We start from the raw sequence: 13,571 nt of genomic DNA on the forward strand, positions 1-13,571 counted from the left end.
AACACTTGGAAACGTGCTAGCTGAACATTCCTTGATGCAAATCACAAATTTTACTTCACTGTCACTCACATCAGTGCTTTCTTTCTGGACATCTGGGATCTCTGGACAATATTTTTCATCAAGATAACATGAAGTATCATGTTTCTCTTTCTGACAAAAATGACAACATGAGATATCTTCTATCAAATTCTATGAATGGCCATATTTAAGTCATGCTATTGGAAATAAACATAACAGTAACCTATGAACATATTCTGTATACTGACTTGTGATCAACTGTAAGCCACTACCATTTATGCTGACCAGGGTAAGCTACTTAAACACCTCGCTAACCCTAGACTTGTGTTCAGTCACGGGCAATGTAATCAACCAACTTCTAGATAACAGATTGAAGGGGATTATTTATGGATTGCTTTTCTTTCTGACATTCCTTCTTTAGAATTTATTACCATATTTCAATTGTAAGAACTATGAATAAAAGTATCTTTAACAGCATAATTGAATCTGAGGCATACTTTTGTATGTAAAGGCTAGTTAGGGAGCTGTACCCTAGCTGACATAGACTTTCAGGAAGCCTTCAGCTGCACTGCAAAGCAAAGAGGCCCATTAATCATATTTACCAAGAATGTCTACCCTGGCTTTCATGCAGTTAGGAGAAATGTGCTATTCTACTTCAGCAACAAGGAGCAAGGCTAAAACAAACTGACCTAACCGCATGGGTCATTTCCAGAAATAGAAAGCATACTAGGAGCACAGCTGTATAGGCCAGAAGGCAAAATACTAGAGGGGTGGGAGGAGGGGGGAAGGAAATCTGCCCAAAACGTATGAGGTATGTAGTGAGTGGCAAAATTATACTGGGCCAAATTGTGCTGCAATTGGCATCTTGTTTACCGAAGTCAGCAAGACATCATTCAGTCAAGTGTCTCATGGTTCTAAATCTCATAAGGCTCCTAAAATGTCCACCTTGCACTTTAGAATTTCATACCAACGAAAGCAAGAATGGAGCAAATAACCTCCTGAGGAATGAGCATATTATTAGTTATTGTGTGATGTCTGAATATATTTCTTTTTTTGCTCTTCCCTTTCTAAAGGGGGAGACCGTGCAATATCAAAGAATTGCACAAAACAGCGTACTAGCTCTTCTTCCACAGCAAGCACATGTAGTATCATGGCTTACGCTTCTTTCTCTCTCTCTTTTGGGTTTGTTTTGTCTGAAAGAGCGCAGAGAGGCCTCAGTTTAGTCATGACAGAAATTCTTCCATGTCACCTATTGCGCATCGCTAGCGGTCTTTAACTGGGAAAGGTTCAAGGCTGGAAAAGCCAGATCTGGCAGAGTGACCTGAGGATTGCTCCATCTGCAGCGGCATGCCAAAGCGTTCAGGCCAAGCTCTACTTTGTTGTAACCAGGCCTGCTGGCTTTGAAAAAGCAAGAACGCAATCTCAATAAAAAGAAAATTTGTAGAGCTTTCACTTTATTGCTTCTATAAAATTAACAGAAAAATAAAAGTGAGAGAAGAGCCTGCTTTAATAACACTATTTCCAGCTGCAGCATACACAACAGGCCTGCTTTGCCTACATTTCTGTAAAAATAATGAAAATCGTGTAAACAAAGCTTATAGCCCAGGAGTTCTGCTCTGGTGAGATTCGAGTTAGGGCAGTCGAACCTGAGCGCGGGCATTACAATCCTTGCCAGCTGCTCCAGCCCCCATGTTCACCTCCAGCTACATTTTAAGTGACAGCTCTCCCCTTCCACTGCCAGCTCTTCACTCTCCACACAGACAAAGCCAACCTGGCTCCTGAACTCTGGGAAGAAAAAAAAAAAAAAAAAAAAAAAAAAAAAAAATCAGGGAGTCCTTTCTCCTAAGAGGGACAAACACACATTGCTCTTCAGCCAAACTGCTCTTCAGAATCAGAGCTACCTGAATGGGCAGGCCCCAAATGCAGCACAGGTCCAGATTACAATCATGTTTTGCTCATACTTCCCCATATTCCACCAACCCCTGTGACTCTCTGCTGTCTGGCAGGAGACACTGAGTTTCTAACCACTTGCTCTCTCAGGGAGTGACTGCAGTTGATCATCATGGTGATCCAGGACAGAAAAAGCAGCATTTACTACCAAAATATGTACATATATATTTTTTTTTAATTTAATTTTACATGGACAGAAAGGCCTCCACCTTTAAGGAGATCCGGTTTCTTAGAACTGCTCATTTTCCAATGGTGTTCTCAAATTATGGTGCAAAACACATGGAGATTAATTCAAAACACATGATAACATTTATCATATTTTTCTTAAAAACAAACAAGCTAAACAAATTCAAAATCTTGGCAAACACTGATGCTGAAATAAAACTTAAAAGAGGTTAATCCATAGCCTATAGAGTCTTAGCATGGACACTAATAAATGTGTTATGATCATCCAACCTCTCTTCCCTTCTTTATGATCGAATAGGATGGCTCAGGAGAGGATGGATCTTAGAGAGACTTTTCCTGTTGTAAAACAGGACTGTAGCCCTATTTCACTGGGCTAGAACAGATGTGGAGTGCTACAAGCCTAGAGACCTCATTCAACCAATCCACAGCAAACGAAAACCTAATCAAAAGTTAAAGAAAAATAGGAATCCATAAGGCTGTTCCCAAACTAAAAATCTCACTCCATTTACTTGCACTAGTTAGTCCCAGGAAATTCAATGGGACTACTCCCCAAAGTAACATAAAATTTGAAGTGCTACTCACTTCAAGTTTTATGTTTGCTTTGCGGCGTGGTTGAGGGGCAGGATGAAAGCAAAGCCAATTTCAAGATCTGCAGGTCATCCTAAAAGCAGCTCCCTTGCCTTGCCATAAGCATTTTTTCAAGCTTACATTAAAGAAATCACAGGCACTGTGTGCCCTCTAGTGTATGGGAGCTTGCAGCACCGAATTCAACATGCCATAGCAAGGACGAAACAGAAAAGGCTGCTGAGCTTCAATCCTAACAGGAACAAAGGTGCCCGTACGGAGACTTCGCATCTTTGGCATCTCACCTGCCAAAAAGCGCTACAAATATCGATTACGACTGCATTCCCTAGATTTCCCCTTAAACAAGCTAAACAAGTTGTTTCTTTTACTCCATTAACTCAAACTTGCTGAATCTGGCCCTTACGATCTTCTGAAGCTTTGTATGACTTTCAACATTTTCCAAGTTGGGGCTCACTTCTGCTACACTCACACCAGTGGAATCAAGTCTTGCTTCCTGGAAGATTATTAACAAACTAGTCTTTCCACAAAATTCAAGTGTGATCTGCGTTAATCACTTGGAAGAACTATTCTCATTGCAAACAGTCACAGGTCTCTCTAGCCGTATTTGCAGAACATTACCATAACTGTGATAAATTATATAAGCTCTCCGCTGCAGATCTGATTTCTTTTTCACAGTCTTCATAGTCTTTGGCTTTCAGATTCGACTTTTTAGTTTCAGATTTCTCAGCAGAAGCCTAACATTTTATTTATATTTAAATAAAACCAGATATATACTATAACTATAGTATATAGTTATACTATACTAACTACATAACTATATATAGATATGAACAAATAACAGAGCAATTATTATGTACACATGTAAAAATAAAATGTAGTGACATATTAGGGATAGGTAGAATTATTTTTACTCCAAAGTAGCACTCCAGATATTAAAAAAATTATAACAACTTTTTTTAAAAAATCAGTCTCCTCTCTTCTACATGCTTTAGCCATATCCCTCCAATTTTGCTGTTGTACCTACAGGTGGAAAATCATGATCACCATTGCCAAAAGAAAAGTTTGCATAAACAGTAATTCAAATGCCAAGGATCCAACCAATGCGAGCACCACTGACAGATATGTTATTATGGATGCGTGTGGATCAGCACTTGTGATATCGAGGTATGGATGACAAATTCCTTGAAATTGATGCTGGGGTGATTTATGAGGTGTTTCTTGCCAGCTGTCTGCTTCACTCCACTGCCAGAGGTTCTTTACCCTGTATCAGAACCTGCAGAAGCCAGTATATATACACACACATATATATCAGGTCCTCGGCTACTGCAGTTCAAAGCCAACTACTTCAGTGCCACTTTGATTCAAGTTACAGAGGTGCTAACCTCCCGGCAGAGAAGAGGGGACTCATTCAAACAAGTCGCTAGAGCTCACGTGTCAATGCCCTCAGGCCTCCGTCTTCAGCTACTGAATCTCAAACCGTCATGCTTTTGATAAAAGAGAAAGCAAGATGACAGTCGCCACTCAGTTCATGGCTGGGGGCTTGCAGGTGCTAAAGGCTCTCAGCTACATTTCAAGTACATCTTCTCTTGACCAGCGCCGCAGCTAAAGTCTTGGCATTAAAGCAGAACTGCTTGTTCACATAACATCATACAAGGAATTTGGGGAAAAAGTTTTTGATCTTTCCCCCAAAAGATTGCTGATTTTTTTTTAATTGTGCTTCTGTTCCTTATCTTATTTCTGTACATCTGCTAATAGCCAAAATGCTGAAAAACAGATACTGACAGTAGCGTGATTCTGGCTGTGGAAGTCTTCTATTGTCAAAGTCTTTTTGACTATTTCAAGCAAGAACTCCATCCTCAAGAGACAATCCTATATTGCTAAATTGCTTGTTGTTTCAGACCGTCATACACATTTACAGGACTACTCACCTTAGAGAGTGCAAGATCCCTGACAAGGGATATCACTGCTCTTACAAACTCATATCTTAAAAGTCTCTGCATTCATGTGTTCTTTTGTACACTTTTTACGTATATGCAGACATACTCATATATTTTTAGGGTTAGACAACGACCTGCCTCAGCACAGACATACAGAAATTGTTTCACCCAAAAATGAAACGGAGTCTTTGCCAGAGATAGCCTGGCAATCTGCATCTGGCATCTGCAGGATTACTACACAACTTAGACAGGAGATCTCATCTCCCACTGAGAACAGCAGAAAGAAAGTAGACAGAACATAGTGGCCTATAGTGGAATGCAGATGCAGAATTAAAAAAAAAATCCTAGATTTGGTCAGAAAATCCACAAATTTGTTTCTTTTTGCTTTTAAATAGTTTCAAGTGCTATGGTTAGCCAAATCTTACAGAAATACGCAAAACAATTTAAGCCCATTAGACATGTAGTGACCCCTACCGACTTCAATGTCATGCTATCAGACTACAATGACCCAAAGATTCTACGTTAATCCATTACTTCTAATGCCCTTAGTTTTCCTTGGAAAGTTCTGAAGCTGTAAAGATGTTACTCATTCAACAAGACTACCTGCTAACCTATTTTTAATCCCTTAAAATCACTTCTGCTTGCTACCTACAACTTTAAGCCTCTTCCCTTCCTCTTACCATGAGGAATCTCTTGTTGCCTGTCCCTTCTCTTATTACAATCTCACATTCTCATCAGGCAAAAGGATCCTTTTTGTGTGTTTTCCTTCATAAGGGATTTGCAATCACTTCCTGATCCTTTGTTATAGATAATTTTATTTAGGTGTGGGAAGTGGGGAAATTTATATTAACATTTGCCACTGCAGATAACATGGGGAACAAGCTCTTTGAACCAGTGCCAAACATGCGAAAATCAAGGGGAACCAATGTAAAGAAACTTGTTCTTAGGTTGCTGGGGAAAGAGAGAAATGGGAATACAGCATGGGACACAGACACACACAAAGTTACACTTATGCCTCCTCCCAACTTGCCCTTGCCCTGCTGTTGCTACTGACTCACAAAAACACATTCCTAAACTACTAAAGCTGCAGAAAGCATGGCTTACAAAAAAATGTTTTATCAAGCTGCTTACACAGAAGGTATGGAAATAGTATCTCTATTTCAAGCATGCAACAAAATATGCTTCCTGCAAGACTGCACTTGCATGCATATTCATTTACAAAGGGTCTGCATCATCAAATCACAAACTGTTTTCAGTGTACCTAGTTTTCAAAGTGGTTTGTGTGTTCACAGACTTCAGATGCAAGGCTGTAGTTTTTAAATAAAGAAATGCTCTGCATATACGAAGCTCTTTTCATCTGTAGATATCCATTATGTCAGACAAACCATGTAACTCCGTGGTTCATTGCTAAACTGCAGATCAGTGGTAGAAAGGATGGTTACATTCTGCTTCTAACCAGTATATATGGATACTGCACCTAGCCTGAAAAAGAAAGTGCATTCAACTGGAAAATCTGAGATCACTGCACATGCTTGACACAAAATTTTTTAACAGAGAATTTGCTTCCTATTTCCATCTATCCTGGCCAGTTTATTTGTCATTCAGGCATGTTACAAAGTATATTTTCCAACACTAGTAAATTAGAAAAAGCAAGGCCATTCTGTGTGCTTGAAAAGTCATTTAGGTGCCTTTTTAGATCTCTACTTTCATTTCCAAATTCTATCCTAGTGTTTGTAGAGAGATGCTAATGAGCGCGATGAATAACTCACAACAGTGAAGGACAGTTACTCCTTTGGTCCATTTATCAGTGTTCCAGTTCATAAACTAGAAAGATTTCTTTTTTCCTAGAGCGTGCTTGAGCCTTACACCAGAGCATGGAGTTATCCCCTGCTCTTACCCTGCAAGAATTGCCGTTAACACCTATGCACCTTCCAAAATGAAACTCTCTTACATATAACAATCTAGAAAGATGCAAGTACTCTACCAGAGAGTGGATATAATCCCAGCGATACACTTTCCAAAACACAATTGTGTTCGAAGAATGCAGTTAAGAGAGAAAAGTAGAGACTTATTTTTCCAGCTTACTCCTATTAATCAAATTACCTAATGTCTGCACATTTTCCACATGGTAGGGACTAGCTAGTTAAACAGTTCCTATCCATTTCATGTGACTGCTGCTGTTCTATATGGAAATATCCAAGCCTAAGAAATGCTAGTTGTTTAGTAGGAGTCAAAAGTCGTAATCCTACAGATCCTGCCTGGCAAATTCTTGGTTAAGTGTAGCCAATCCCAAACAGCAAGTTAAAATAAATCCCAGTTAGTTTTCCAGAAGGTAACAAAAGACAGATACTGCACATATTTCATTAAAGGGGATGTTTATTTTTCCAAACACTGTATTAGTGGCCTGTTTGCCTATTTCTATCAACATCTGCTTTGTAATACATAGCAAATGATAGAAGATCAAAGTTTTAATTGTGCAAGTAAAAGAATGTCTTAACAACATTCTGTCCTAGAACAACACAAAGATAACTTAAAAAAAAAAAAAAAAAAAAAAAAAAAAAAAAAAAAAAGCATAACAGTTAGGAGAACAGGATATTTATGTAAGGATGTCCTAACAAAAGAAAAGTACACAAAACTACCTTTAGTGGATAAATAAACTATACTCCCTGTTTGCGAACTGTTTTCTATTGAGATCAACCCTCAAAGATCCCCTCCCTCCTGCAGTCAAGGTTTCAACATGTCTCAGCTGGGTCTCACATTTTTATGCAAACCCTTTATGCACTGACCTTCTAAATTTAGGAAAGTGCCACAGGTGTGCCTTTAAGAGCCATTTTGCTTGTAATTGCTGCAGAGTGCCTCTCACCTTCTCCTAAGTGATTTAGGAGGGGTTTTTTCGTTGGTCGTCTTTTTATGCTCACTTCCTCTTCCTCTGCAAAGGATTCACTATGCAACCACCCTACCCCTGTTGGTAAATATATTATAAAAGGATACTAGTTCTGCTGCATATACACAATCATACCTCTTCCTCGTGAGACATTAGTACTTCCTATCTTTTCCAGATTTGGAAAAGTCTAAGTTTGTTGCCTGTTTCTCACAGCACTGCTGTCACTCAGTGCTGCAACAACAACATACTCTTAATTAGTTGTTCTCCTCCTCCCCAGAACAAATATACCACAAAGAGCTCTCTTCTGAAGATAGCAGTGGCTGCCTTTGTCCACTTAAGACTCTGACTCACAAACACTGCAAAAAAACAGCTGTACTAATTTAAAGTGTTAGGAACTCCAGTAAAATAGACCATTTCCATTGCAGCAGTACTAGAAATCACTATTAGCGGTTTAGTTAAAATGTCAAGATATGAATTAGAGAAACTGAGATGTGGAAATCTGTTCCTTTTCCCCATTCCTGGCACAGGACTGGTAACTTCCAGCCCAGGGGGTATACTGGGTGTCTCAGGACACCCTTATCTCAGGACAGAGAGACTTACTTGAGATTTGAGTCTGCCATCTCTCAGTTACTTTTAAATACATACCTTTCAGTCTTGGCTGGGTTGTCTCACTGAAAGTAAAGACAAGAGCATGCTATGCAAGAGTGGGTTCAAATTTATCAATAGTTGTCATTCAGATCTTGCAACAAGCTCTGAAGCATCGCTACAAGTAATGCAGCATTGCTACACCTACCTGAATGGAGGCCATTAGGAGCAAAGAGCTTAAATTTCCTCAGAAAAATCTGCAACGTAGTATGGAGGACTAGCTTACCCAGGGCTACCTCTTTAGCAAAGGTTGACATTTGAAAACAATTCAAGTCTCTTTTCAAGTCATCTGTGAATCATAAAGAGCCGATAACCCTCTTTAAGAGAAGAGTTTAATATTCATTTTAGTTACTCTTTTCAGTCTACTTCTGGGCTCAAGGCCCTGTCCATTTGCAATGTTTTTAGAAGTGACAAATTAGATGAAAAACACAAAACACCCACTCAGCACTCCACCTCTTTCAAATGCTTCTACAGTAATTCACAACAGAAGGGACACTGCAGCTAACTGCGGCACTGCTTCTGGGAAGCTGATGCCTGCATACAGATACACAGAGAGTAAAACAACTCATTGTACAGCAAGCTATTGTACTCAGTGAAACCGGTCAAGGCACTTCATTTTCTTCTAGGTTGTCTTCTCATTGATAATAATGTCCTTTAGGACATCTGTTAGAGTCCTGTAATGTTAATGGAAATGGAAAAATTCCAAAGAGAACTCAGGAGTTTCTCTCTTTTTCCCATGAACTTAACATTATGGAATTTTAACAGATGTTCTACTTGGTCATAGTTAATAAAATGAATTATGCAGGAATTAAAAATCTGGCTCCGTTTGTTTATATAAGGTCTCAGCAGAAGAACTACATTCCCATTAAGAAATTCTAGAGGATTTACAGTGGATTTAAAGTCTACTCCTGCCTTGTTATAAGATGGCTACAGATTTTACAAACAAACTCCTCTGTCTTGTGAAAAACATGAATAACTTCACCTGTCCACTGACTGCTCCAAATAGCATGACCCAGTTTCCTCACTGGTGTACACAGATGCACTACTATCACAGAAAAGGATGATTCTCACTTAGATTTGCCTTAGAAATGGCATCATGGGAATTCCACATCTTTTCAGTCTCCAATGCCTGCCATTTATTCAAAATCTCATTCAACAACCTCAGAACCAGACTCTTACTTTTTGCTTTATCAGAAAAGCTTTCCTCTTGGAGCACAGATGTCCCTTTCAAACTGCTACTGTCAATAGGATGACGCACTGTTCCTTGTCTGCCTTTAGTTTTTAAGCACTAGTTTAGAGAAGCTAACAAAGTAAGATGTAAAGACCAAGAGGCAATGGAGATTGTAAGGGAGGATGCATCAAAGTAAGTGAGAAGAATCACAGACAAGACTTCTAAGCTTGACTCAAATTTTCTCTCTTCACTGAGGTTCACTCAGATATCTATTTCAAAAAAGCAGTATATATTCAGCCACCTTCTTCCTGTCCTAATAGTCATCTTTGCAGAAAGCATATTGATGAGAATAAAGAAGCTAAGTGAAAGAAAAAAAAATCAAAAATGAAGGGTTAAACAACTCCCTCACACCAAAGTGGCTAATGCAGATTAAACAGAGCAGAATAAGACTGTCTTGAAAAGATCTACTGTGCTAAGGTAAAAAGAGAGCAAGAAAAGATTTCAGGATCTCACTTCCTTTATAAACTGGTAAGCAGAGCTCTATTCAGGCACTGCAATATGCATGGCACCATATGCAAAATTTTATTTTTCAGTAACAGCTAAAATTAACTTTTCTTTAGTTCTGGCTTAAGTATTTCCTTAGTGCAAGAATATCACTTCCTAAAAGGAACTCTATTCACTGCCTCTTCCAATACACCCCACGCCTTTTTTTTTCAAATGAGAAATCATGCACTGAAGCTCCTCTAACAAAAAAAACCCACTCCACTGTAATCAAACAAATTATTTTCTGTGAGCAAAGAACAGAGGCAGGCAAACAAACTCTATAAGCATAAAATTCAGTTTGAATTAAGTACCAGAGTACCTGTGCTACACAGTTACCTGAATGTGTCCAATAACGAACTAGATGAACTAGTACAGATTTTTTTTAATCTGAAAATAATCCATCCAGCTGGAAGTTCAATATGCTGTTCTTACTCAAATGGATTATTGCTCTACAACACTTAGTGTCAGAAAAATGCAACACTCTTAACATGGTGATTAAAAAAAAAACTTTGAATTTACTATCAACTATGATTTGTTTCATTTTGAAGAGAAAGCATATTTCATTTGGTAATCATTTATTTCTCATTCTATTGGACAGATTCTCCCAAAAAGCAATACTTCAATTGAAATCAGTTCTGAAGGATCTTTTATGAATATACATAATGAAGAGGACCCCAATTAAATTTCCAGCAAAGTGCTGCCATTTTGAGTAAACAAAGTTATCTCAGTAGGGTCACACACTGTGCTATGATTCTCGTCTGCAAATTAATTACCATCCTGACATACGTCAAAACAAATTTTAAGGAGAACAGCACCCAGTTGTAACCATGTGTTTTATCTATCTGTTAGTATGCAAAATCTGTATTCGATGACATCTAAATTTATTCATTTATTCAGAACCCTTAGAGAAATCAAAATGACTTGTTGGCCTTTTTTGCCCATCTCCAAATGAAATCTAAATGAATAACATGTGTTTAGTGAGCCAGAAAATAAGTACAGGATGAAGCTATGGTGGGGGCTATGATTCAGAAAAGCAGGTGTCATCTCTGCAAAAATAACTAATTTTTGAAATATTCAGAGCCTCTAAAATAAACTCTAGTGGTCTGTCATTTGTTGGCATTTTAAGTAACACTACATTTGGGATTTCTTATTTTAGGTAATACCTTTATCCTGTATTGTAACAGGAGCTGGCTAACACAACTGTCCTAAAAAGAGTTTTCAGTGTGAAGAAAGGCTTTTTAAAGCAACTAACTATTGAATGAATGGCTTGAAAAGCCTCCACAACTGGCATTATTATCAATAGCAACACAGCCAACAGATCTGATCTTGTGTTTAAAAATGAGGCAAAGATCCAAACCTAATTTACTCAGTTGTGTTATGTAAGAAGGGAACAAACCCATGCACGTCACATTGAGCACGGTAAGTGCAGAACCCTTTCTGAACAATAGCCGATGTGTTTTCTTAGGAATCAAGTCTTGTATCTTTATTTGAAATACTCATGGTTCAACTTCTGCTTTGTCAAATGACAGCCCCTGGGATCTGATTCTGAAGCAAAGTTCTGGACTGGCAGTTCACCAGCATATGTTAAAGGAAAAAAGAAATCTTTCCATGCACCGGCTAATCTGAAACAGTTCAGAGAAGATCAAATACATTTTACAGGAGCGTTAATGTTAGGGCAGGTTTTACATTCAAAGAGAATATCCAAAGAGTTTAAAATTTCAAGGAAGCCATAAAGGAAACCCAGTATGCAAAACAAGAATTCAAGAAGCTGCACAGATGCCATATTAAAGATCTAAAAAGTCAGAAATGCCAAGGCTGTTGGCCAGTGTCAAGATTCCCTTGGGTCAGTCTCAGTTGCCACAATCCCATTTACTTTAGAAGAGCACCAGTGATAAGCAAAAGGCTAAATTCGCAGCTGTATCAAAGAGCGTACCATAACCTAACACGATCAGACCCTCTGCTTACCTGCAAAACTCAGTGGGAACAAGCCAGAGTCATAAAAATCCAACAGAAGTGTTTTTCTACTCCTTTTATAATCTGTCTTCAGTCTACACAGAGTATCAAACATTTCCATGACACTAATGCTGAAATTCATAATATGTTTATGAAAAGATTTTAGTTTAGGAACTATTTTCTGCCATGCAGGCCAAAACATATTTAGCTCCAGTTCTTTCCAACAGTGAGGTACTTCTGATTTAGGTTAAGTAATGCTATACCACATCCACAAACTGGATAAAGAAATGCATTTCTTTCACACATTAAAAAAAAAAAAAAAGAAAGAAAAAAAAAGAGCAGCACAATCCTCCCTATATACAGATGACAGATAATCTCTTGGCATCTGCTGACAAATATATTTAAAGAAAGCCTAAATCTGTCTGTGCCAAACTTGGAGTGATGCCAGCAGTTCACTACTGTTAGAATACATACCTCATGTGATGTAGTCACAAGACTTGAACAAATTTCCAGTACTTTGTTTTATAATATTCATCATGTTAATATACACATACTTCCATTCTCTCAAGACTTAGCAGCAACAGAACCAAGAGACAGGAAAGTAGATCGATGACTTTTTGCACGTATCAGTTTTTTAATGCACATTATCAATATTCTATGAAATTATAGGCTGATATTAAACCTAGAATGAAATAAGCTAGTATTTAAAGTATGTCGTTACAGCAATTGATCTCAGTTGTACTACTTCTGTATCTCTTCAGAAAAGGCAAATAAGGTGAAGCACAAGGAATCAATTTCAAAAAGAAGATAAGAACTGTCTTACCTCTCTTAATACTGTGCTTTTATATCCCCGATAAAGTCCTTGAATACCCTGTAAACCAACAAAAGAAAGCATCATCTATAGGGAATTAGCTTGCCAAAGACCACAATTTATTGGTGATCACAAGGCAAGCATTACAGATTTACTGTGAGTTAGACCTGAACTTTTAACAAATTGATTACATTGATTATAACACTATATACTGTATTCCATGATTTACAATGCCAGAGGGTTTTATCTTCATTTCAAAGAGCATTTAACCACTGTTCAGAATAATCAATTATGGAATCACATTGAGAAGAAAATATACCTTACATTTAAAAATAAGAAGGCAAGGAATCACAGAAACACATTATTTCTAACTCTGTTTCCCAAATGCATGCATAACTTGAAACTACTACTTATCTGCTTAATGCAAAATGAACATACAGGGTGACAGCTTGAACATATGTCTAGCTTCTTAGCTTTGATTCAGAGCTTTTTATTAAGACAGGTTTTTTTTTAAACTGCATGATGGACTTTGTTTCAAAAGTTATTTAAAGTATTCATTATGCATCTGTGTATAAAATCTGGACAAATATCCTCAAGGACAGTTTCTCCACTATTTGGCAAAACCTTACAGTTCTTTGGTCAGCTAGAAAGAAGTGGAAAAAACACAAACATGAAAAGCAGCAATTTTTAGAGCAGAATGACCAAGTCACAGCGAAAAAATTCCAGGGACTCTCTTGGGCAGAGTTATCACAATAGTTTTCATTTGCAAGCAAATAAAAAATCAAGTTGACTGTTAAAGAATCATATTTATTTCTTCTTTTTGCTAGTTTTTGTACATGGAAACTTGTACTATACTTTTCCCCAGTGTTTTCCAGAGCCACTTTCTCT

At 37.9% G+C, this 13,571-nt stretch overlaps 1 protein-coding gene across 4 annotated transcripts in view; it reads right to left on the bottom strand.

The window, feature by feature from the left end:
- The window catches only part of SLC25A26 (solute carrier family 25 member 26), a 91,742-nt gene that overhangs the window by 57,038 nt on the left and 21,133 nt on the right, over positions 1-13,571 (bottom strand). For all 4 annotated transcript variants that reach the window (XM_062585429.1, XM_062585426.1, XM_062585428.1 and 1 more), the window contains exon 5: positions 12,696-12,743. In XM_062585429.1, the coding sequence (XP_062441413.1) occupies positions 12,696-12,743 (48 nt within the window). The remainder of the gene's footprint in view (positions 1-12,695; positions 12,744-13,571) is intronic.

Source organism: Rhea pennata, chromosome 12 (assembly GCF_028389875.1).
Source record: "Rhea pennata isolate bPtePen1 chromosome 12, bPtePen1.pri, whole genome shotgun sequence".
Taxonomy (NCBI): Eukaryota; Metazoa; Chordata; class Aves; order Rheiformes; family Rheidae; genus Rhea; species Rhea pennata.